This window comes from Pseudopipra pipra, chromosome 1, assembly GCF_036250125.1.
Source record: "Pseudopipra pipra isolate bDixPip1 chromosome 1, bDixPip1.hap1, whole genome shotgun sequence".
Classification (NCBI taxonomy): Eukaryota; Metazoa; Chordata; class Aves; order Passeriformes; family Pipridae; genus Pseudopipra; species Pseudopipra pipra.
Genome location: NC_087549.1, coordinates 90120208 through 90146647, shown reverse-complemented (window position 1 = coordinate 90146647; position 26440 = coordinate 90120208). Strand labels below are relative to the sequence as shown.

The 26440-nt window shown below is 41.0% G+C and overlaps 1 protein-coding gene across 9 annotated transcripts in view; it reads right to left on the bottom strand.

Annotated features, from left to right (window-relative positions):
* The window catches only part of PHACTR1 (phosphatase and actin regulator 1), a 306676-nt gene that overhangs the window by 59365 nt on the left and 220871 nt on the right, over positions 1–26440 (bottom strand). For 7 of the 9 annotated variants that reach the window (XM_064664551.1, XM_064664575.1, XM_064664556.1 and 4 more), the window contains 4 exons: positions 20707–20787; positions 13003–13188; positions 11789–11995; positions 911–1241 (listed from right to left, as the gene is read on the bottom strand). In XM_064664551.1, the coding sequence (XP_064520621.1) occupies positions 911–1241; positions 11789–11995; positions 13003–13188; positions 20707–20787 (805 nt within the window). The remainder of the gene's footprint in view (positions 1–910; positions 1242–11788; positions 11996–13002; positions 13189–20706; positions 20788–26440) is intronic. The other 2 variants (XM_064664592.1, XM_064664598.1) reach the window with 1 other exon arrangement.

Here is a 26440-nt window from a genome sequence, read left to right as displayed (position 1 = left end):
TATGAGCAGGATGATCTGATGCTCCTAGAACAAGCTGGCTACAAAGCTGCCCTTGGTACTAAATAAAACATGTCATTTTTTTTTTACTACCTTTCCTCTTCTGGGACTTCCTCAGTTTTCCACTATGAGACGAAATAAATTTTCCAAAGCTTGCTGATCTTTCAGTCTATGAGGACGGCTTGTATTTATACAACATGCTTCACTTAGTCAGACTATTTGGAGCAGCATTCAGAGATACTCACAAGTGACAGTAAAAAAAAACAGCCCCAAAGTGGGGGCTGATCAAATGCGCTACTCTCCTTCAGATGCAAATGGCTAAGAAGGTAGCTGCTGTGGAATGGGTTAAATGGTTATTTTAAGATCAAACATATAATTTAATTTAAATGAATTGAAATAATTTAAATACTGTATTAAAACCCCTCTGAGTGACTTGTAGGAAGTCCACAGAGATTGTTTCGAGCTAATTGGTAATACTAATCAGGTGCTCTGCTTGAGTGGCACATTGGATTATTACTGCTCTTTTATGAATCTTCCACTTCCTTTCCTTGCATATAGCAATCCTACACACAACTGGAGCTCCGCAGTTATGCACTCCATAGTATATATTGGAAGCCAGGCATGTCCTATTAAAACTTCAGCACTGACTGTATTATCTGCTTCCTTGAACAGGACATTGGGGTTCAGGAAATTTGGTCTTTATCTCCTTTTTGCCACAAACTTGTCAAACAAGCCTGGAAAGGCTCTTCCCCTGTTTCTCTTTCTCCAGGAATGCCTCTGCCCTGAAGTTGTTAGACCTCAGAGGATACACCTCATTCAAGTACTATGAACGTAACTCAAGTGATGATATAGATACCAGGGTTAGCAGAAAACGGTGCACATCAAGGTGTAATTTTAAAAGTTGATCCATTACCTTTCTAGCCTGTGCATGGTCATGGCTAGCGTTTTGTTCAGTTCCTCTATCATCCGGCACCCTGAAGGGTGAATGGGCAACGTGCTGGACCCAGAAGGAAGGTGCTGGCTGTGGCTGCCGTACTGGAGCTGGTGCTGGTGAGCTGCTAACTGGGATGGCAGGACAGTGTGATGCTGTTGGGTCAAAGGCTGCTGGGAGCTCTTCTGCGTGGAGTAGGATGAGAGAGAGAGGTCTGGCCCCCCTAAAGGCATGCAAATCATGACTTTCTTTGGAGGTAGTGGAGGTGACAGTTTAACTGGCATACAAGGCAGTTTCACAGGAGCGCCAGGATCTAAAACAAAAGAAAGAGAGCCCTGGTGTTAATTTTCATGTCAGTAAGATGGAGATCAGAGTATCAGCCTGGGTGAGCAGCTACTGAGGTTGCTAGTCAACACAGGAGTGTGCACCCCTCCCCTGTTGCAACAGATGACTCTGCACACCGTACACTCAGTGTGGTCTTCAGAAAAAATATTGTTGTTTTGCAGTGCTTCAGTCTCACAAAAAACATCCCAGGGCTGTGCGCGCCCCTCAGCAAACATGTTAAGCAATGCTTAACAAGGCTTGCGGCGCGCTTTGACGCTTTAAAGCCCAAATCCTCCAAAATAGCCCTGCGAGGTAAGCATATCTTCCACTCAACAGACCCACAAACAGGGAGAGAGCAATTTGGTGCCTGAAGTTACAGCATGACTCACCACCGTCACTGACAGAGGAAAAGCTCAGGGATTCATGATCCTTCTCAGGCATTGCAGTGCAATTACTACAAGTCACGCTTCCTACAGCTTTGTAATGTGCAAAACATCTGGTGTTAAAAATTACATTACAGGGAAAGTGAGAAATAAGGTTCGAATACTAAACAAGAGAGGTTTGGAAAAATGAAGGGTATATGAGGAAAAAGATATAAAGGGCAGCAGATTTTTAGGACTCGTATTTTTTTTACAGAAGACTTGGTAGGCACTTTTCTCTGGACTCATTCACTGAATTTTACCTTTTTAAGTCTAGGCATGTTCACTAAACCCCATAGTTGACCAGCCGGGCAAAGACTTCCCTGAGAAATCAATGAGAGGTCCACCTAAAAACCTCTCTTCCAGAACTCAACTGCAGGATGGAGATTTTTGGAGTTGCATTGTGAAATATTTTGAGAAGGGAAAAGAAGCAACATGAGGGCTTGTAGTTGCCAAGACGGGAGGGGGAAATGCTCACAACACATGCTAAGAGCAAAGGAGAGAGCATATATATACACCTTGAGCTGCAACTGTAAGTTTATCTCTTTGGAGCAAGACCAGACCCTTTCCAGCCTGTAATAGTGCAGACATTTGGCTCTGCAATGTAATTCTGTGGGCAAAGTTTGCATGATTTTTGGTCTCTTGCTGCTTCAGTCCACTCTTCTTGCTGTAACACGGTCAATGAATTGCAGGGCCAGAATCTTCTTTTGACCCAAGAAAGCCTGCTGCTCTCCAGGTTCCAAAAGTTATCACCCTCTTCAGTGCAATCAGATTTCAAAAGTCCTTTTCCAGATGGTTCTTCTTAGTATTAACTATCCTTGCCCTCGCCCCCTTTATTCTTTCCTCCTTCACACCCTATTCTGGATATTGCCTGTACTACCATCCATATCTAATAGCCAGGGTGCACAAGGGTGAATAGGAGGACTTCCAACCACTAACACTTCTAGAAAATGATTGAGGATCATAAGGTGGAAAAAGACCATGCATAGAGCCAAGTTCAGATACACCTTTTGATTTATTTTAGTGCTAGTCACAGCTTCATTGCATCCACAGTATCCACTTAATACTAGTGTTTTTGCTGGACTAGGAACAACACATTGAGAGTAAGTTTTCCCTTTCTTCAGAGTGATGCCTTAAGCCCCTAATGTTTTTTTATTTTTCTAATATTTGTAAGACTTATAAGTTTTATAAGTAGTGGAAGTAGACTCTAAAAGCAGCCTCCCTTACATCCCTTTCTCTGTAGCACCCTTGTTTACACATTCCTTAACCCTCTTACCCCATTCTATGCTCCCTATATCAATCCTACTCCCGAATCCAGTAGAAATGTTTAGTCTTTTGTCAAGGCAAGGCCTAAATTGTTAGCAGAACAGCATATCAGGGCCTAAACCACAGAACACGGTCAAAAACTGGGTAACTATGTACCCTTTGTGCTCTGAGGGAGATGAAGATGGGATGAACAGGGGGTCCCGAAATGCACCCCAGACCCATTTTCAGGGGGTGGACCCGGGGCGGACCAGAGTAAAGGCCACAGGGTGGACACATTTGGGATTGGATGGAGGGTATTATAAAAATGTAACCTCTCGGGCACAGGCGCACGTCTTGTAACATCTTTAGCCTTGGCGAAATAAACCCTTTCTTATCTCACCTCTAATTAACTGCTCCGGGAGATTTTTCAGCACCTAAATCCCATGGCAACAAGAGTGTTTATAGGCTAACAACATAGAGGAGTCAAAGGGAGTGCAAAGATGAAATACCCGGTGCTGGTTTTGGCTGGGGTAGAGTTAATTTTCTTAATTAACCTTAGGATGGATAGGGCTGGATTTTGGATTTGTGCTGAACACAGGCTTGATAATACAGAGACCTTTTTGTTGTTGCTGGTCAGTCTTGGCACAGAGTTTTTCTGCTTTACTGCCACGCTGGCAAGGAGACTGTGGTTGCATGGTAAGTTAGGAGGAAACACAGGCAGGACAAGTGACTCTAACTGACCAAAGGGATATTCCATATGACATGCTCAGTGCATAAAATGGGGAGAAGAAGGATGAAGGCTGAATGTCTGGAGTGATCACGTTTGTCTTCCCAAGCAACCGTTACATGTGACAGGGGCCTTGCTCTCCTGGAGATGGCTGAAAACTTGCCTGCCTATGGGAAGCAGTGAATGAATTCCTTGTTTTACTCTGCTTGCATGCATGGCTTTTGCTTTTGCTGTTAAACTATCTTTATCTCAACCCATGAGTTTTCTGGCTTTTACCCTTCCGATTCTCTCCCTGATCCCACTGGTGGGTGACTGAGCAAGCAGCTGCGTGGGGCTTGGCTGCTGGCTGGGGTTAAACCATGACATAGAAGCATGGAGAAAAAGTGGCCTTTCCACATTGCAGAATGGGAGAGTTACAGAGAGTAGAATCCAAGTCTTTGCCTTCAAGGTAATATCAAATCCACTTGGCATGCTGTCTCTTGCAGGCAAAAATTCTTCTGATGGTTCCATCAAGGCTGAAATATAACTCATGGATTTGCCAAAGCAGTACAAAGAAAACACTTTCAGGATTTTCTATTCAAGCACACAAAGCTCTTCTTACATATATGTTCTTTGTATATACTACCTCTTGGTATCCTGCATAAAAGAACACACCTCTTCAATAAAATGTAATTAACAGAAAGATAAAAGAGTAAATTGTATAGAGCCCTGAGAATAAGGTTCCTATGGGATTTGTAGTAACAAAGTGGACTTCTTCTTATATTTGTGCTTCAGGCAATTTTACTTCTAGAGCTCTTACTGAATTACAAAGACTACACTGAGATCTGCACTTCCATTTTGACAAACGCAGCTTTGATGGTTGGTTTAAGATCCTTTTTTGCAGTATCTCAATTAAAGTCTTCATTTGACAGTGCCTGTGCCTGGACGCCCCATTACTCTGTGGCAGTCATACTTAACGGTGGATTCAAAAAGATCCCAACTGCAGGCATCTCTTGCTTTTGACAAAAGAATAACTGAAAGTATTCTGGGTTTGCTGCCTTTTTTGATCTTGAAGATCAGAGCAATATTTTATGTTGAGAGTGAGCATGACATGTCAAATAGTTCAAGTATAAACCAAACAGAAATCCTTCCTTCTTCCTTCTAAAATATAATGAAAATTTATTTTCTCACACAATCATTCATTTAGTAGAGTTGTGACACAGGCACTGCAGCTCTGGAGTTGTATGGGAGAACAAGTCTAGCTTAATTATCCCAAGTAGCCACACATTCCATCATGAATCAGATGTGCACACTCTGGTTTCCACTCTTCATAACAAAGGTATGGACCTTTGGTTTCCACTTAAAATTAAATAAATACTTCACATCAACATGTTTTCAGTGGTTATCAGTGCTGAGTGACTCCACTGGACACCTGACAAAAATCCTGTACATTATTTTTAATGTCTTTATTCAGACTGTTTTACACCCAGGTTCTTGAGCCTGAATATGGTCCTAATACCAAAACAGATCCTTGAAAATGAACCAGAGTCATTAAATCTACTTGTCTGCCCTTCACCTTCAGGAGAATTCTATCTGTTTTAAAAAAATGGTTAAAAGGAGGATGACCACAATGGGAGGAGAGTTCAATCCATTCCCTTGGAAACGTAACAGTGTATCTTCACCAACATGAGTAATGCAGACTTTGGCACTGCAAGTTTTACTATGTGGACAGATCAGTGAACAAGTGAGGGGTGGAAACAGTTATTGTCTCCAGCATGGAATATCCATGGTCATCTGTAGATGAATAAGAAGCTGGACAGGGAAAATATGAACAAGGAATCTTGATAAGTGTCTTCTCAGCAGAACAATACCAGAGGCTTAAATCATTGAACAAAGCACTCTTAACAGAAAAGAAGAAAATTGTGTGAAGCCAGATGTGCAAGTCTGATTAGTCTCTTTCAGCTGAGGTTCTCCATACTCAAGAGAATAATGAGCAATTTTGTAAGATGTTGGTTCCCAGTGGGGTTGTGACCACTCAGCACTGTGTAATAACTTGTATGCTAGAATTGATCAAAAAGATGATAGACATCAACTTCCCCACTCTTGATGACAATAAATTACTTAAAAGATAGTTGTGGATGTCACAATATTTGCTACACATCAGACCTTTGACAAGCAGCTCTTACCTCTTCCTCACAGATCATTTTTCTAACAGCTACAGTTGCTGCATTTCCTTTGGGGTTTTCAGGAGATAGATAAACACACGTTTATTTGTTGTACAGGTGTGCTCATGTATGGTTCTTCTGATGTGTTTGTGGTACACTTGAGCTGAACACCAAGCACACTGAGTCAGATGCTTCTAGTCACTGAAGATGGCTGGAGAGTTGGTTGGCACATGCTGCAGATACAACTGCTGCAGACAAGGTTCTAGGAAGTTCTGGATGTGTGGCAGCAAATGGTGCTCTAGCAGGGCTGGTAGAAAAGCTCATTAAAATCTTCAAATTCTGCCCCAGCTCAACTACGGCATGGAGAAAGAGGACATGCCTGAGAATCCTGGGCTTGTGGCAGAGCTGGCTGTGTTTGCTATACTGCCAGAGGCACAAAAGCTCTTTCTTGACTCCTTGCCAAATATAAGCCAGCATTGTACCCTGAGAGCAAGGAAAGGCAAAAGACTCCTAGGTGGTACAAGTAGAAACACAGCCAGGAGATCAAAGGATTATTCTCCCTCTATTCAGCACTCCTTAGACTGTATCTAGACTACTCTGCAAGCTTAGGACGCCCCAGGAAAGATATCAAAAACCCAAAATGAGCTGGGCACAGGGCCACTGCAATGGTTGAGGGCTAGAGCACCTGAGGGACTGGGCCTTGCTCAGCTTGGAGAAAAGACAGCTTGCAGGGGGAACACCTACCAGCAGCTTTCCAGTCCCTATGAGGAGGTTATCAGTAAAGTGGAGCCAGACTTTTCACAGTGGTGCATGGTGGGAGGAGGAGACGCAGTGGACAAAAAGTGAAACAAAAGAGGTTCAAGACTGGATTATAAGGAAAATGTTTCCCCACCACGAGAAGAGCCAAATAGTGGAGCAGGTTTGCTCAGATAGGTTGTGCAGCTGGCATCCTTTGGAGTTTTCAAGATCCAGCTTGACATAGCCTGAGCAACCTGGTCTGATCCCATAGCTGGCCCTGCTTTGAGCAGGAGGTTGGATTAAAGACCTGCTGAGGTTCCTTCCCAGCTGAATGACCTTATACTGTGACCTTTGCTGGACTATATACAACTACAAGTAATACAATTTGTCATAACGCTAATGAGTTACTCTTTAAATTCCATCCAAATTATTAATTCTGTAAAGCAACACGCAAGAAAAGAAAACCAGTGCAAAAACCAGTGTGGCCTATTGAGGGAGCTCTACAGTGGACATGGAGTGATGTCCCTGATATTTGCTGGCAGCATTTGGACAAGCAGCTTTACTTTTTCAGGTCTTCTCCCCAGTAAACACTTGTGTCTAAACAGCGGGAGTCACTTTTCTTATTTCAATGAGTTTTTGAGCAGATTCATAAGGACAAGTTAAAAACTGTTCTCAAAGATTTGCCATGCATCTCTTGCTGACTACAGCAAGATCTGCAGCATGTCTTCAGAGAAGATTTGAGACAGAAATTCTTTACTGTTCTTCTGTATCACTTATGTATCCAGGGTTCAAGTTGAATTTGGAGAACAAAAGCATGGCATGCTTAGCCTAAAGGGTTGAAAAGTATAGCTCTGTGTGAATTCCTGTGCAAGGCCTTGAAGAGGGTTTCAAAGACGAGAAGGTTTCCTGATGCTGGTATGTGCTACGTACTCCACTCCAGGTAGCAGCACAGAGAGGAAGTATGGAGAGAGCAACTGCATCAGAGTCCAGTTTCTCATGAGAACCTGGTGAAGGAGAGCTGCTTTTGCTCAGTTCCTTCTCCTTCAAGCACACAGTGAGAGAATTGTAACCTCTCTTTATGAACATAGCCTGTCAGAGCAGGCAGCTGGAGGTAACGCCACAGTGGAGGAAGCTTGTAGATTATTTACAAGGGCTCATTTACAGAGGAGTCTTCTGACACACGTGACTATTGCGCTATAAGATACTGCAGAGAGTATTTACAGGATAAATTTTATTTGCAAATACTTTTATAAAGTTGTCACTAACAACCAGTTGTGTTGTGGCAATGCAGCAGAACCCCAAGCATTCACGTTCTCAAACCTCATTCTTGGCTTCTCTGCACTATCAAAAGTAACTTTTGAGGACCTAATATTTCCTACTCTGCTAAATGTTTGCCTCTAACTATGAATTAGTTTTGACTCTACATAGACATAACTAGAAAGCACAATCTCAGAACTAAAAATGCGCAATGTGTCTCTTCAAAATCTTGAATGAAGAAAGCAAGAGAATGCAAAAGACTTTTCAAAGCTTAAATGCAATAGTAAAGTCGCCAGATACAACCAAAGCTACACCTTACCCAAATATTAGACTAAACTTGGGCTCAAAGACACTCAGATGTTGCTGAGGTTCCATGTTAGTGGTATATATTTTGTTTTCTGAAGTTTTAGGGGACTTTATGGGTTACTGGCAACTCAGTTGGAAAATAAAACTAATTTCAGAAAACATTATCTATGCTGGTGAGCATCAACAGCTTAATGAATCAAGATCAAAGGCAGCTTTACATCACCAGGGTCTATCAAATCAGACGTGACGAGTCTTATCACTTTTGGCCATTAAAGATTTTACGATAATATTGGGACCTTATCCCAGCACCCCAATTAAATTTGGTCCCAGGTGATTATTTCAGCTTGTCCTACATTTTCAGTAAAGGAAACTGTAAGTGTTGTTCTAAATGCCTGGGTTCTGCATGTGGATATCGGAGAAATAAACCAGCGAAAGAAATTCTGTCCATGAACATTGTCTAATAATAATAATAATCATATCTAAAAACCAGTATAGGGCTCACCGGGAGGTGACTGGCCAGCAGGAAATGCAGAGCAGTGAAACAAATATCAAAACAGTTAAGGTTCATGTTTTTCTCCTAGGGTTGCCTATCTTCTAAGGCTGTGTGGGCACTTCCACACCCTGTGCTGTGACAGGGTCATTCCCAGTGGAGGCAGCACCATCACGACCACAGGAGATGGCGTGAGGCAAAGCACTGAGCATCTTCTGCAGCAGTGGTGGCACCACTCCCAGTGGCTGCTCTGCAGTCTGCTCTTGGCTCTGGCTCTGTTTCTATATTGTCCCATCCCCACAGTACCTCAGCCTTGAGAAGAAGCATGCCAAGGTTGTGTGATTTATATTTGCTAGAGGCAAATCTCTTTTCCTTTCACCTTTAAAAGGGATTTTTTCTTTTCATTTTCCCCATGATTAAACATGCTCTTACGTGTTTATTTAGGCCTGCTCTTTTATGTGCATTTATTATCAATTGAAAGGCCAATCTTTGTCTTGGCACAGGTGGATAGATATTTGAGCCAGTTCAAAATGCATTCAGAGGTAAGGAATGTTTCTTTTCAATTTCTAAAACATGTATTAAGCCCTTTGTCAAACTCTGCAAGTCAGTTTTCATGACTTTATTGAAGAACTTTGGGATAAGTTCACAGCAAGAGGTGGTCAGACTCAAAGCAAACTTTTCTTTCCTCAATATTTCTATTTAAAATATTTCTCCTTTTTTTTTTTCCACTTCTGACCATGCCTGTAGTAATTTATTGGCCTGTATAAAGCATGTTTTCCTGAAATAAATACACTTATGTACACATACACATCTATATATTTAAAGAGAAGTGGAGTTGCTTCTGTGTTTTCACTGTGTACCTGAACCCTTCACAGGATCACATCTCTCACATTCTTCTTGAACAGACCTACCAGACCATTAAACCACTGTCACTCTGCACTAGCCATGCTTAGGATGTCTTAATTTGTCCTTCAACCTTTTCACAAATTCTTCAGTAGAAAAATATGTATGCAACAAGAACAGAAAAGAATCTGCACCTCGAATGCCAGAATCCAGATTTTGCTTGTTTTCTCACATACAAGCTGAGGATGTCTCTGGAGTAATTAGTAAAAGAATAGCATTAATTCTGCTTCTCACTGATGAGGATGCTTCATTAGGATTGATTGCTCATTTCCAGAGATTGTAAATGGCTAATATAATTTCCAGTGGGGAACACAAGGCACTGAGCAACATGTATCTCCTTTAGACCACCAAAGTAAATGGACCCTTAAGAACAAGCTCAATACTTTTATTTATAAGGAAGGTATAAATGAGGGTTTCAGTTCCACCAGGAATAACTGTCAATTAAATTAGGGCTCTATGACTAAATTTGCATCTCTGTTCCTTTTCCTTGAAGGTTCTGTATATGCATGCACAAGACACTGTCTATATGCCCATACAAGACTTTATTTAAGACTGGATGAGACACCACAAATTAAGAGAATTCACAGTTCTGTTTCACTTTCATTGGAAAGTCATCACCATCAAGCAACTCACTTATAGTTTGAGCCTGATTCTACTTCACACAAAATTTGCAGCTGCAGAAAATAAAAAAAACTACACCAGAAGCTCTCATCCTTTGATTCTTTTGCTTTTGCTTACAGAAGAAAGGCTTATGAATGAAGGACATTTAGTACCTGAGTTTTTTCCTATGCTATTCCTATTTTTTTATTTGTTCCGTGTTGGCCTAATTTCTGAGCACCTTCTTATAACTGGGACAGAGTGTTATGGGAAATCATAGGAAGCTGGTTTTGTCCTCACGTGAAGCCATTAATACTACTGCCTGGCTTTGCAGGCTGCAGGACTGCCCTTTCAGTTTGTAGTATAAGGCAAAATATTAATCATTATGTACAGATTTTGACAGGCAAGAAAGTAAAGAGGTTTCACATAAAATGTACAGAACTATACAGAACAAAAAGGTGTGGTCATCCAAACAGAAACATGAAGAGACTACATAGAGATGTCAGAGAAAACCAGAACATCCTCTTTCATAATGAGCTCTTTCCTGATATAGCTATTAACCTGAATAAAACAGGTACTAACTGTTCAGGAAAAAACCCCAAACTACAATGTATTAATGTGGGCTGAGCATTTCTCACATCAGCCCTGAATATATTGGGGCAGCGATAAAACAAGATCAACCCAGGGCAAGACTGGTAGCTGCCCCAGTACAGAGATGCATCACACCTTGTGTTGGACTCAGGATTCTGAGGTGCTGCCTCCTGTGCAGCAGCTGCAATTATGAGCACACTGTTCAAAAGGTGCAGGCAAGTATTAAGGGAACCTTCTTTAGTCTGTGTAAATGTAGACATCTTTGCTTAAGCAGTTTAAATGAGAGAGTGGAGAGAGGAGACCCACCAGTCTTCCTTCCACATGTACCTAGAACTTTGAATCTCAAAAAGCTTGGACATTTGTGAAAACATGGGGAACACAAAAAGAAGCCTGTGTTGTCTACTGTTGCTAGTTTCCAAGCAGTAAGAGATCAATTGCAGCATAAACCCATAGGACAACAAAATCCTGGTCATTGAGAACTGGAGCTGGACTCACCAGTGGGAGAGGAGTAGTCAGAGCAGGGGTGGAAAGGGGGAGCAGTTGGGCAGACAGTGTAGGCAGGTAAAGCAAAATGGCAAGAAGTTATGGGACAGAACTTCCTGTGTCAGGATCAGGGGGACAAGTAAATGACAAAGATATGGAAAGATAAAGGGTGTGTGGAGGGGGACCCGCCCATATAGCAGTTGAGCGTACAAGCAACAAAGGGCAAAAGGAGAAATCAAAACTCTTCCTTTCCTCTCAACTCCCGTGCCTTTCCTCATTAAGGCCATTTAAAGATATCCTAATATTTTCTTGATACTTCCTTTCCCATCAAAGCACATCCTGAAATTTCAGTGGTGATGGTAAATTTTGATGAATAGGAGTGAGGAGGGTTAGGAAATGCCACAGCAATCTTAGGTAATTACAGCTGAGAGGGGAAGTGCCCTGGAGCAACCTTGATGAAGGTTTACTCTGAAGATTTCGTGATCCCTGCCCTAGGTACAACACATACACTACCAGTACACACAAAAACAAATGCAAACAGTGTTACAGAAGGAGGAAGAACATTGAGAACCTTGCTATAATGTCAGTATTTCCTATAAGGGAAATGGTGCTGAGGGTCCAGGAATACCTACTTACCAGTTAAGTGGCTGGCAATCCTGGCAATAGGTTTAGGAGGCAGGGCAGGGGGCTGTTTGAGGAGGGACAACTGTTTCACTGGGGTGTCCTCATGGTCTCCAGGGAAAGCAGCAGATTTTTTGGGGGGAAGTAGCAGGACTGGCTTAGCTGTAGGATCTTGGGACAGGAGGACGCCGGATTCATTGGATGTGGGGCTCTCTTCAGACACTGGAGGACACAACCACATCATAGACCCAACAACGTTACGAGCAAAGCAGCAGCGGATACAGCCAATGTAAGACAAGAAAAGCAGCACTGCAGTGCAGATTAGGAATGACTAATAGATTACACTCAAACATTGTATAACATAGAAAGGAGGAAAGAAGGAAGGAAAGAAAGAGGAAGAGTAACACACATTTACACAACAACCAAATTTCCCATTACCTCTGAGAGAAGCCAGCTCCCTTATGTCAGGCTGGGATATATTCCCACGTCTTGAACCCAAATTGAGCTTTAAAATGTCACATCTCTGACAGTCTGTCACCACAGCTTGCTTAGGACCAGATATGTTAGCAGGTGGTCTCTAAACTTATCCAGTAAATGTAAAAGCACCTCACAGGGTCTACTCTGTTTCAAAGAGGCTGCACAGCTGTGCAAGATCATGGATAATTACTTCTGCTGCTCACTTTTTCTCACTCGACCTTTGTCCACAACTCTTGGCAGCATAAAGTGATGCAGAAAGAGGAGCTAACCTTGATGTAGAGCATTGCCGTCTCTCTGCATGGTCTGGGGAAGAAGTGCAGCCAGACTCACCTAGGGTAGGGCAACTGGATGTGTTAGTTACTGACAGATGCATGGTGTGAACATCACCCAACACCACGTGGCAGCTACAGGTCACGATGTCGTACCCCGGGGTTCAAATATGTTGTCAGCTCTCCACTCTAATGCTTATTGGCACATCTGAGATGTAGACTGAGAGTTGGAAATCTACTCTTACATGTTCACAAAGTGCAGGAACTTTGTCTGACTCCAAAAGCAGCTTAGAAGTAGAGGTTACTTCTATGCCCAGTCAGTCAAAATTTCTTGTGCAGCACTCAGTGACATCTCTATGTTGTCACCTTTTATATCAGAAGACCTTCATCTTCGACAAAGAATTCTCAGGGCTCAACACCAAAGTCAAAAACTTTTTTCAAATAGCTTAGAGTGTCTACATGATAATGTAAAGAAGATGTTACCTGTCCCATCCATGATCTCTGTGGTTGGGAGCACCTCGTATGAGCAGGGTTCCACAGATGCTGGGACTGACTCCAGTTCTGTTAGGGCTGGCAGGGATACCTGGCTGGAGCTCAGCACTTGCCCGGAGCCCAGAGGCTGCCCATTCTCCAAAGCTCCTTCTTCATTTGGTATGGAAAGTTCCCCATCTGTTCATAGTTGGAAGAAAGCAGAATGACAAAAAAGATCCATAAATAAGATGCAGAAATATTTTTAAATGAAATCCACTATCTCCACTAGCTTGCTTCAAATGAGGAACCTGGACTGAGGTCTTGTATGTATACATGTACTGGGTTTGCATGGAAAGGTTTTGGTAGCAGGGGGGCTACAGGGGTGGCTTTTGTGAGAAGCTGCCAAAACTTTCCCCTATATCTGATGGAACCAGCTCCAGTCAGCTCCCAGATGGACCCACCACTGGCCAAGGCCAAGCCCATCAGTGGTAGCACCTCTGGGGTAACATATTTAAGAAGGGGGAAAAAAGCCATCCAGAGAGAGGAGTGAGATTACTTGAGAGGAACAACTCTGCAGACACCAAAGTCTATGAAGAATAAGAGGAAGGAGATGCTTCAGGCACAGATATTACCCTGCAGCCTGTGGTGAAGACCATGGTGAGGCAGGATGTCCGCCTGCAGCCCATAGTGATCCATAGTTTTATTTCTTGGTATGCTACTACGATTTGATCGGCAATTAATTAAATAATTTCCCCAGGTCGAGTCTGTTTTGCCCATGATGGTAATCGGTGAATGATCTCTCCCTGTCCTTCTCTTGACCTATTATTGTGTTTCCTCTCCCCTGCTCAGCTGAGGAGGGGGGTGATAGAGCGACTTGATAGGCACCTGGTGCCTTTGGCTTGTATCTCCAAAATACAACTTGTGCAGAGCAATTTTTGGAGATGTCTGTCTGAGATGTTCTGTCCACAACAGTTTCACAGAAGTCTGACAGCATTCCACTTGCTTAAGGGGTTATTAAGATTTGGGAAAGATCCGTCAAATATCTCAGCTGATTTTTTGCTTACCCTAGGATGGTCGTTATGACCTGTGGTCTAAGCTGGTTAGTTCCTGACCATCCTCAACATGCAGTTCCATCCAGTGACAAAAAATCTGTTTTCCCTCTGTCTCTGTTGAAGCTGGGAAGTCAGGAATGAGAGTGGGCTGGAACTGAAGCTATGAAGCTTTCTTAAAGAATACTAATATTCACATATATCTAATTTATAATATTTTAATAATAATAACAAGAATTATTATCTTCCCTTACACCAACTTTTATGCTATAAGGGACACAAGCAAAATCACAGGAGTATGTCCCTATTTCACACACAAATAACCACAGTTTATGTAAGGGAGAAAATAACTTTTATAGTTGCCTGACATAATGTCTTGGTACAGGGATATATCAGATTCCATTTAGAAAACCTGTTTTTATAGTTACAAATAATATCTCATCTATCTGAACAAAATTTCTGCAAGAGAAGCTGGCACTTTCTTTCCTATCAAACACCACTTCACATTAGAAATAATAAAGAACAGAAGCAAGGATTCAGATAACTCTCTATGGTGTCAACCTGCATGATTTTTATCTCAGAACTTGTTAAGCACAGCACTATGGTATCTGGAGGCTATGACTACATGGATATCTCAATTACAGTTTTAAAAAGGAAAGTGTTCAGCCCCTATGGTTATGAATGGAAGTCTGAAAATATAACTAAAATTTGACATGTAATACTAAAACCCAGCAGGCAAATAAGCAGAGCCTAATTTTACTAAGCATTTAAATTACTTTTTAAAGGGAAACTCAGGATTTCAGGATCTGGTTTTTGATTTTTGGGCACCTCTGATTAGCCACATTACTACTCAATGTGGAGCTGTACATCATTCAAGTGAGTGCACGTTTTACCCTCACAGGGCTAAAAAGTGCAAACCACTTTGGAAAACAATACTGAAAAAAAAAGTTAAGTCTCATTTCGGTGTTAGGACACAGCAATCAACAAGTCTGAAAGTACATTAGCTGATAACTATTCAGAATTATGCTTCCACCATTTAAAGCTTCTCTATAGTGAGTGAAGATGGTCTCCTGTTTATTTTGGAATTATTATAAATACCAAGGTCTTGACTTTCTTAGTTTTGTTGGAGGCTTTTTGAAGACACAGAGAGCTACTGCGGTACACAGTCACATCATACTAGACTGAAACCTGACCCATGGCTTTGAGAGCAATCTACTGAGCTGGCTAAAAGGTGGCAACATGAATCAAAGCTGAAGGCTTTGGCCAAGCGTTTGCAGCACAGCCCCCTTTCTAACTGCTGTGGTCATTCAATACAAACCCATTTATTTCCCTAGGCAGCAAAAATCAAACAACAGTTCAGCCAGTATTTAAGCTGAATGTTTTTCGACCTGGCTGTCTGAGTAGTAATGCTATGTATTCTGCACTGGCTCTGTCTCCCTTTTATAAACACACACACGATTACATGTGTTTGGGATAAGGGCTGCTGTTCTGTCAGTTACCTGGTTTCATCAAAGAATGTAACTGTTTCTTATGCAGAGCAACTGCTTCTTGAATGAAAGGCAGTGATTGTGTCCAGAAATATATTCATTAATTCAGTGCATTAATTCAGACTAAATTCAACTGTAACTGTGAGCAGAGAAAAATATGCATGACGAAACCAGTAACATTTGTTTTTTGGAGGGATATCTACATATTTTTCACAAAGTGAGATGCCTATCATAATATGCTGAGCATCTTGAGATCGTACTGTCTTAAGTGCACTTCGTGCTTCTCAAGGTATATTAGCATGATTTAAGAAAACAGCATTCAAATGATCCATGAGGATTTATGATCGCAAAAAAGTAAAATATAAGGTAAAATTTTGGCTTTTACTTTTTGTCATAATAATAAGCATGACAGCTTTCTGTACTGAGAGAGTAACCTTTTTTAATCTTACCTCTGAATATCTCTAGTCTTTATTTAGAGTCTAAAATTTGTCCTTGGATTTGAATGAAATCATCAGACACGGCACAGAATCATGACTGAAATATAAACCCTAAGTCAGGTCTCACTTGAAGAAGAGCTACATGGGGAGCTGCTCAAGTACAGCAAACAGGTCAAAGATGCGGATAAAATAATTTGTAGATGAAGAGTATCTTAGAATTAATCTTGGATCAGAGACATTCTTGACAAGCAGATATAAAAAACAAATTATGTATTATTTTTAAACTACTAAAGCTGTTCCAGTTAGATGACACAGAAATGAAAAGAATCATGGTAATGCAATTATTATATAAACATGGATGAACCGATTATGTTCAGAAACCGGCTATGAGTTTAAAGTTAATTTTGCACAGGGATAACATATGTAGTCTTTTGTTCTCAAACTTGCTAAATCCTTTGGTGTATTTTCACAGAGGCCGATGCTACTTAGTGGAGAATGACTTCCTCTAAATGGATGAGCTTTGATAACATCGGCTGAATCTGGGTTGAAGCTGGACAAGACCATGAGAGAGTAGCTTGACCTCTGCAGCAATGGGAACACATGAAGGCTACTCTTCTGTTACTCAGGAGACTCTACACACCTGAAATCACTGAGGAAACAGGACCTCAGAGGAAACACTCTGATGCAAAGGACTCTACCCAGACACTTTAATTTACCTTATCATGCGAAAAAACCAGCATGGGGTGAAGGCTCAGAGATGCATAGGTGATGTATTCAAAATGTATGGCCCCTAACCATGGTTTGTACTCCTGAACTCATCTGCTATTTCCACTCTCAGGAACTTTAAAAAAATTGCCTGGTGTGAGGCAGCCCACAGAGCATTATGCTGACTGACACAGACCAGTCCTTTTGTGTTTTTCATGTTGTAGCTCTGCTTACCCTCTCACTATGTCTTTTACTCTGAATACCTTCGACTGTGGAACTTCTTGCATATCTAAAAAGTGTTGTGCTTGTGCATTCCTTCTACAGACCAATGGCTATGGAAGTCAAAATGGAGAGTTTTAAATCCTGGGAGTATTTTTAATTGGGTTGTCCCTTTCAGTACTTACTCCCCAGTAAGACTGCCCAGGCAAGCAATCTTGATGGCAAAGGCTAGGAAGGGTAGAGAAAAATTCATTGTCCTTTTCTACCATGAACTCTATGCGTAGGGGATGAAAAATTGAATGTTCTTGCACATGGTCAAGACCTGTCCCTGGAGCTGTTTCCTGGAATTGGTGGCTACCTTAGCCCAGTGGCTGGGATCCTCCTCAACTTCAGTCTCTAAGCAGACCTGATGTTTTGGGATCTCATGGAGTTTGAGACAGGCTGCTTCTGGAGGAGTTCAAAACCTTTCAATTTCACTGCAACACAACTGAAGCGGTTGCCATCGTTCCTCCTTGCTGCATTACCAAAGCCACTTCTTCAAGCTTATCCTCACATACAGCCACAAAACATGCCTTAGCACGTAAGTGCAATACATCCAAATCTTGTCAGGATATAGGTTACCTGAAATTTAAGTCTAAATCCATCATTTTGATTAGAGAGAGAGTATAAAAATATGAAGACTGCCCATGCTTCCTTGAAAAACCATTGTACCATTGCCTCTGGAGCAAACAAATACACACTCATGTTCAGGAATTCCTCACTGCAGGCAATCTCATCCACGTTCAGATAAAGGAAGAAGTATCAAAATACTACAAGTAGATTTAATTCTTTGACGGGGACTGTGAAACAGAGGGGAATCCTAAAGACAGATGCTTTTGGGATGGTTACCCCTTCATGGGAAAATCAAAGGTGTTTATATCTAGGTGTAGGAGCAACAGTACAGCAAAAATGTGAGTTCTTCTAAATGCTGATGTGTGTTTTGTGTTGAAGGTGGAAGTGATATTTTTAACCTCTCAGCACTGCCTGACCACAAACTATTAGAACAGCAGGAGTCTCACCAGATACTTCTTCAACTTACTATTTTCCAAAAGTACAGAGTATTTGAAAAAAATTATAACCTCTGCCTACATTTTCAGAATACTCAAGTCACAAAGCCCTGGAAATGGAAGATAACAGAAACTGATTTGGTCATGAGTCTGGCCCTTTGCAAGAAAAGAGTTCCCCGCAGTTCAGTCTGGAGCAGTTTCACTTGACTAGTTTAAGTGTGGGGGTCACTGAAGTGATAACAGCATTTCTTGTTTTTCAAATATAGCAGCTGGACTGCAGTGACTCTCCCATGTGTGAATACTATGACTTACTGCACTCAGATAACTTTCACCTGCTGGATGACAAAAACTCCTTTGAAAACCAGCAAATCCTGAAGCAAACATGTCAGAGCATCATTTTAAACAGCAGGCAAACAAACTAGCTAATTCTGGTTTTCTTCAACACAGAAGATATGACAAAACCAACACTAAGCACACAGCAGGAATTTTTGTTCTTAGGTCATTCTGTCCACACTAAGTTTACTTTAATCTGTATGGATTTTTTAAGAAAGAAAAAGCCAAAATTACTCAGAGGCTGCTTCTGTCTGCTTTGTCCACTGCTTAGGAAAAGGAGACAAAGAGATTTAGCATTATGGCTACACCTATTGTCTGTGCAAGATGCCTCTCTGTATGCTACCCTAATCAAATAACGCCTTCTGCAATGAAATGCTTAAAGTCTGCTGTGTTTTCTTGAAGGATTAGAGATTATCTAGTAGGAATTACAAGGAAAATGTTACTTCCACTTAAGGTTCACAGTGAGATATGACATCATTTATTAGAATTACTCAGATTATTACACCACTGAAGGAAATAATGTTTTTGGTCTATACATCTTGCCCTGCTCATATCTTTGTATCATAAAAGCTGTCTGATCACTGCTGCTATTCTTGTGTATTACCGGTTTCTTCTCTGCCTGACCTCTTTCTTTCAGGGAGGGGTACTAATACCTAGCTTCCTGTGTTTGTAACAAGCAGGAATAATAACTCCATAGTCAGTAGGGTACTGACTGTGGAGTCCAACTGGTTTGCATTGTAGTTTCCCTTTTAGTGGCACCTGACAGTGAAAAGGTCCAACGTCCCTGCTTTTTGCACTGGAAATAAGAAGTGGCACGTGTTTCATATCAGTTTTGAAAAGGTGAAAAATTACTATAAAGAGGAATTAATTTCTTTCTTTCAGACAATGACCCCCAGAGAGCTTAGTTTGTGCCTCACAAGATGACACAGAAGATCACAAACTACAGCATTATTTGATCAACAGAGAAAGCTGTAGTGCATTGGTAGCAATGCAGGGGAATCTCTCTGAGTTTCAATGTAGAAGGCAGAGTCAGGCTGCACAGAAAAGCTTTTTCCTGGGGATACCTTTAAGTGTATGTAGGGATGGTTCAGAAAGCAGCTACATGTGGGATGTGAGGCAGGGATTAAGGAGGTCACACCCTGGACACAGGTGTGATTTAAGGCTGCCTTCTGAGCTGGCTGAGGCATTGAATAGGGAGCTGAGCCCTGGCCTCCCCTGGGCTGTTCCCCTGTCACATGGTGTGACAGCCTGGACCATGCCTCACTGGCTGTGGATTTGATCTGAGTCACACTCTGAAACATGGGCAACACAAAGCAGTGAGAAGGGCAAACCTTTTGCCAGGAGCTGCTTCTACCCTGAAGTTGCACCTAGGATGATTTTTAGGCCAGCGGGATCGTACTGACAGCACAGTGTTAAATCTGAAGGATTAGAAGCATCCACAATACATAACTGGTAAAACCTGTAAAATTTAATGAAAAGCACTCTATTTTTTTGTTTGTTTTGCAGTGTTTTGCATTTTTTCCCACTTAAAAAACTGAAAAGATTGGGTTAGTAATTTTTAATTTCCTTATAAGATAGACTAAAAAGTAGGTAGCAGATTTAAACACTCCCAATTATAAAATAGACCATGTTTCTAATATCTGTGAAAGTTTATAACTTCTATTAACTTCTAATAGATTTTGTACTGGTATTGTTAAAGACTCTTAGATTTTGAATTAATAAGGCTTTAAAGCATATACATAAGTTCTATTCAGATTAAGAGGCAACTTTGTCATGTTTTTATATAAGTTGCTGAATTAATTGCCTTAGTTATTGACAAGAGGAGCAGCAAAACAAATAAAAGCTGCAGTTAAAGTCTGACACGTAATAGATGTCAAGTATGTATTGCATTACCAGTGTAAAACAATGATGTTTGTAAAACAATGGCATTTTGCATAAATAAGACACTACCAACTCAACAAATTAATTATCCTGAATAAGGAATTGTTATCTCTTCTGAGCCATTTCAAGGGAAAGTACATTGTTCTGTGCTCGTCAGGATCCAAAACCTGTCAATGTTTCCCTTTTCCACAACAATTAATCCCGAAGTGACTCAACCAGACAATGGTAACACACGCAGGCATGGACCCACTTCATCTCTCCACAGTCTGGATGCTTTGCTCTTTTGCAGCGAATGACTAGAGCCTGTTGCTGTGACTTTTATTTCTACTACTTTACATTTCTGATTAATTTTCATTTTTATTTGCTAAATACCTATCACATGTATCCAACAGAATGGGCTAGACCATTGCAAAATCAAGAGAGGTGTTTGGAGACCTTTTTCTGCAGAGTCTTGCAATTCAGGACTCCATTCCCAGTTCCCAGTGTTATAATAATGTAATGTCTGGCTGTAAAACTATATGGGATGCCAATTTAATGTTGTGAAAGGAAGAACACTTACCTTTATCAAAAATTTCTTTCAGCACTCCTCGTTTTATAAGCTCCTCTCTGCTTTGCCTCATGGACATTTTTCTTTCCAAAGCTGTAAGCAAAGAATAAGGGTCAATATAAATAGAAAAGAAGGGAAATAATTGTTTTAAAAGGCTCTACGCCTTTTAAGGCATTTTAAAAAATGTTCTTTTTCCTCTTCAAGTCAATGGCAGTTTAGCATCTCAAAGGCTACTGGCAGTCCAGAGAATCTGCCTGCCGCTGTAGTGAGGCTGTTATTGACAGAAATGGCTATAGACTGGCTGATTTGAGGACATCTCCACTCCCATTGCTTGATTTTGACATATGACCCAAGCATTTCTGTGGAGAATCAGAGACAGCAAAGGGAGAAAAAGGAAATTAGTGCAGAAGCTGCAGAGTGAAAGGTAAAAAAGAAGGCAACATATCACACCAATGAAAGATGGGGCCACAGAATGTGGCCATGGACTGTCTCCAGATCATGAAAGAGGATAGAAGACAAGGCTTCTTGGCCACCAATTCCAGTGAGAGCAGATCAAGGTGGGGCAGTGCAAAACATAAGCTGTTTAATAGAGCCTTCTCCTGCCTAGAGGGATGTTTTTTCCTAAAGAGATGTAAATGACAGAAAATCCGAAAGAGCCACTGCAATTTACACCAGAACTGAACAGCTTGAGTTCTGTATTGGCTGCTTGGAGACTGTGGTCACTGAGGCAGCAAAACGACAGACAGAAAATACATGTTTCTTTAGTTCAGTAGTAATTAAAACAATGTCCAATTAACCAAAACACCACAAAGGACACGCACTCAGGCAAAGACCTGAAAGCCAGCAAGCAAGGGGCTCAAGAAGTGATGTGCAGCAGAGGCTGTGACTGCACCCGCTCTGTGAGAAACAAGCCTGTGCCTGCCAAAAAAGAGGCACAGTCAAGGGCAAATTGCTTCTGCCATATGCTCCTCGATCAGACCCAGCACAGATGCATGCACACACAAATGAACTGGGACTTAGCATCTCCAGTCTGCCCAAGGCAGAATTAAAGCAAAAGAGGCTTGGAAATCCTCTCTCCTATTTCCGAAAACAGGAGGGTGTACCCTTTTCTGGTACTGCTGTGTGCTGACTGTTCCCACAGGGACACTTTGGTGAATTAGCTATGGTTATACTGACACACTGTGCTCATTGCAACTTATTTGCTGTCAGAGGCTTAGAACTTGGTATGAACAAGGCCAGCTCTGCTTTGCTTTTCTACATGGGATAAATTTAGGCTTTCCCATTTTTAAAATCAGTTTTGAACACGTATTCTTCAGGGCAAAGAAGACCAGTAGGCACACTCAGAAGCTAATAAAAACCCTGGTCTCCCCTAAACACTCCCTCTGAACTTTCTCATGGATCAGAGTTGAAGGCAGGTCCTTTTGCTGAGGCAGAAGACCCCACACCCACTAGCCAAGCATATGGTGCAGTTTGATTTTAGAAGCTGTTAACATAACTGCCACAGCATTTTCCAGAGCGCCTAGGACCCATTTGAAGAAGTGCTTCAGGCACCTCAACTGACTTTCAATGAAACACCGACTTCTAAGTTTCTAATATGCTTTTGAATAGAAAAATCCAACAATCAGGCTTTGGAATCATCCTGCAGACTGCTCCTCAAGCTGCCTTTTCCCTGTGCAGAAGGGGCCTTGTTCTGATACAGCACCTCAAGCTCTTTCCTCTTCCTCTTTAAGAATAGCTGCCCTCAGCCCATCCAAAAAAAAGCCAAAACAGGCTACAGCTGATTCCTGAGCTTTCTCCCACCAAGAAGTTGTCAAGACCCTGACTGAATCTAAAGAGCAACTTGGTGGCACCCAACAACTTTTTCAATAGGTCTCAGAAAGTGTAATTTTCTGTTAGTGTAAGTAGCAAACAGCACCCAGTCTGTCCAAACTTGCTCTTCAGTGGGAAATCAAGTTGGGTGAATCATCAGCAAAGAAGCAGTTTCTCAGATAGAAAGCAGCACTGCCCATGGAACAAAGACACGGGCAAATTCTGCTATTTCTATACTTGACCATAGACAGCTAAGTAATAGATCCACCCTTTACACACAAATTCATTGGCACCCACCTGTGTTCACAGTCTTACCCTCCTGCCTTGTCAACAGCTGGCTATGCAAGGTAGCAGCATTACCACCAACTTCATGGCAGGGAGGTCTCACCACATTATTATAGTACTAGTAAAAATTACAGTAATTTTGCAGACCAGAATTGAGGCTTTTGGGAAATTAAGTGCTAAAAAGGGCTATCAGGATATTTTGAAGAAGTGCAGAAGCACCTCTTCCAAAACAGTTGCTGGGGAAGACCCTGCAGTATTGACCAATACTTCTTGAAGTAGCAAACTATTTTTAAAGTTTAGCAGAACTTCAAAGATAAAATACATGTATTTGGAAGACTGTATATATACATAGGCTTTTCAGATACTCCCTTTTAGTTGTAATCTGCTTGTGTTCAAGAATGAAAAAACCCACAACCCTCCAGCTGAAGCTCAGACAAAGCAATTTTTTCAGTTTCTAAATCCTTTCTAAGTAGGTACAGGACTTAAAGTATTAATTTTTTCCCTACTAATCCAATTTAATTAATAAGATATTTAAAGGAAGGGCATGCTGGGCTAAGAGCAGCACTGAATGATAATAACAGATGTTATACTGAAACTATAGGACATGCTGCCTTTCTATAATACAATCTTCCTCCCAAACAAGTGTTGTATGTTTAAGTGCATAACCTGCTATGATAACGCTGGATCAGATGGGAAAAAAATACAAGCACTTAGATGCAAAACTCATTAGTATCTAACAGCCTGAACAACGAAATGCTTTACTCAGTCTGGATTTCTCTGGCAAAGACTGCCAGTTCTTTCATGAAGGATTTTCTTTTCAAGCAGAAAGCCGATACAAAATAAATTCAGTGATTCTCCACTGAGAAGAGTTCCATTCACAGCAACAGATAAATAAAAACCTCAGAATTTATCCTTGATTCATGAGAACCATGTAAATTCTGTGATGGGAAAAAATGCAATATAATTAATATTTAACAAAAGATGTATTACTTCATTAGTGATTTTTCTTGGTGATTAACCTCATTTTTTTCATTTGTATAACCTTTCAGGAGATTAGAAATAAGCATTAAGCCCTCTTTATGGGATCTAATTATGCCAGAAACTAGTTATCGTAACAAATTCATCCACTCTCCAAGAAACTCTCAGTTACTAGTTTATAGCAATGAGCCTATATGTATTTTATGGTATAAGCGTACAGATGTTGCCAGTGTACTCTGCAGTAGCTGTTTCTTTTAAGCTTTGATGAAGAAACAGTGGGAAATGCTTTTATTAATGTTTCTGAGCTGCTAGTTTTGAACTCGTCCCTCAGGAGCAGAACCCCTCTGCTGTTCAAGCAGAGTTTTTCTCTGTGGCAGACCCATTAAGATCAGTAAAGCCTTGACAGGGTTGAGAGGAGTTCCTGCCCCTCCATTCTGGAAATCAAGTACAGTTTTGTCTTTATTCCTTTAATAAGCTGCTGTGCTCTGTGATGGCAGTGATTGTGGGCTGCTCCTCCAGCTGAGAAGGTGAAGCTCGCCGCTGTCTCTATGCCAAGAGCTTCTGCTGCTCCATTAACCAGCCAAAGAGGCATTTATGCAGTCAGGACATGTAACCTTTCTGTCCCTCCCATCCTTCCCTCCAAGGCCAAAACATGTCACATAAAGTATTCGACCTGCATCTGTATGACATAATGATAAATTAAGAAATAAATATTATTATTCAAGATAATAATAAACCAGTCTCCTTTGCAGAACTTGCCCTGTTGCTGCTTAAACCAAGGGCAGAACTAAATAAACAAGTTCTGCCTTTTCCTTCTCATGTGACAACCGAAACTAAACCCCAGTCCGTGCTGACCAGTTGGAACTTAACCTTGTTTTTTTCTGAGGTTGCCCTTGGCCTTTGTCTTAAAATGCACTGGGGGCTGCTTTTTGTGAATTCTTCCTTTCAAAGGCCAGTATAATTTTCATGATTATTTTAGGAGGCAAAGGTTGTTACAGGATGGACCTTAGAGCAGAAGCTTTCTAATGCATTATACTTGCGTTCAACAGGAATCTACCTTGCTAATAATTCAGATCTGAATAATTAGAAAAAAGCAAATCAATTGCTTTGCACAGTGGTTAGATAAACAACCATCAATATTTCCCTTAGACTTATAAGAAAGGAGAGATTTTCAGATGTGATAGATTATGTATCAAAACATGTCACATCATCTTGAAATTTTTCCAACTATGTAGACTTTCTTGGCAATCAAATAGAGCAGGATTCATCTGATGTAAATTTTAACAGTGTGGGCTTCTGCCTCTGAGTTGGCCTCCTTATATATTAAGAGCAAGTCTTGGGCATGATTAACCTTAGCCAAATATAAGCATCTAAGCAAGATTGAACTGCACTGTTAGGCTTCACTGACTGTAAAGGAAGCTAAGGGTGAGTAGCTGAGATGCAGATGCATAAAAATTAGGTTGATTACATTTCTGAAATCAAGAGTAGTTTTAAGAAAAGAAACGCTGCTGTAGATGAAAGTCTCAGACAGCTGATGAAAACGTAGATGTGTCAGCTCACACAGAGTTCCATTAATTTTGGGATGTTTTAAAAGCTGTGGCATGACACCCAGCACTGCTGCTGTGAGCTTGGAGTTTGACCAGTGTCAAAACATAGGTTGGTTGAAGTAACTGGTATTTGGTATTAAGTAATTTGGTATTAAATATGGATTTTGCTTGCCTTCAAACATGCATAGGTCTCTTGAAGCCTGAGGGAAATAAAAATATTCCAACAGGTTTCTCAATCTTTGAGATTTAAAATTTCTTGTAGAAGTTCTGAGTCTCTCTAATATCAGCCTGGCTTTTCCTCTGGCAGTATCATCTACAAAATCTGATTCAGACAGTTTACTGCCTAGAAAGGATTAGGAGCCTCTTTTTGTCTGTGAGTCTGCCAATGAAATTTCTCTAGCCTAGCACTCCCATTCTATGAGATGACAAAATAAGTGAACATCAGGAGAAAGATGGGCTGGTATTAAAAGTTAAGCTTCATTTTAAAAAGTGTATTACACGTACCTCTTCAAGTCAGGTGTCACCACAGTAGCCAACCAAATAAATCCCTTTCAGTTCATGAATAATTTGGAAAACTAATTATTAAAAAAAACTACAAGAAAAACTAATAAAACCGGAAGAAACCCCAGCATTGATGCCACACTGAAGAGCAACTCGAAACACTCTTTAAGCAAATCACTATCATCATTCTAGAGGTGGAAAAGTGAGGTACAGCAAATTGAGATCACTTGGCTTGTCACCTGATATATCACTAGGAAAGCATTAACAGCACCTATTCTGTGGCCTGGGCCCAACACTCTAGGCTAGGAAATGACCTTTCTAGGCTTAAAATTTGTTACTCTATAATTAAGGCAAATAGAATAATAGGAAAAAGAGGCAAAAATTAAATTATCCCCCCCCACCAAACGATTAATTTTATTTCCAGTCTTGCCAGTACAACTGGATTTATTTTAGATTACTACTATGTAAAAGCACAGAGAAGATGATGTTGGGGCATCTTGCTTCCATTCAAATTCAGATTAGCTCAAGACACCAGTCCTTTTCCAGTTAGAAGTGCTGGACTGGGAGCATGGTAAATCCTGCAACAGGCAAGCCTTTGAAATTACACAGTAAAAATATACACATTC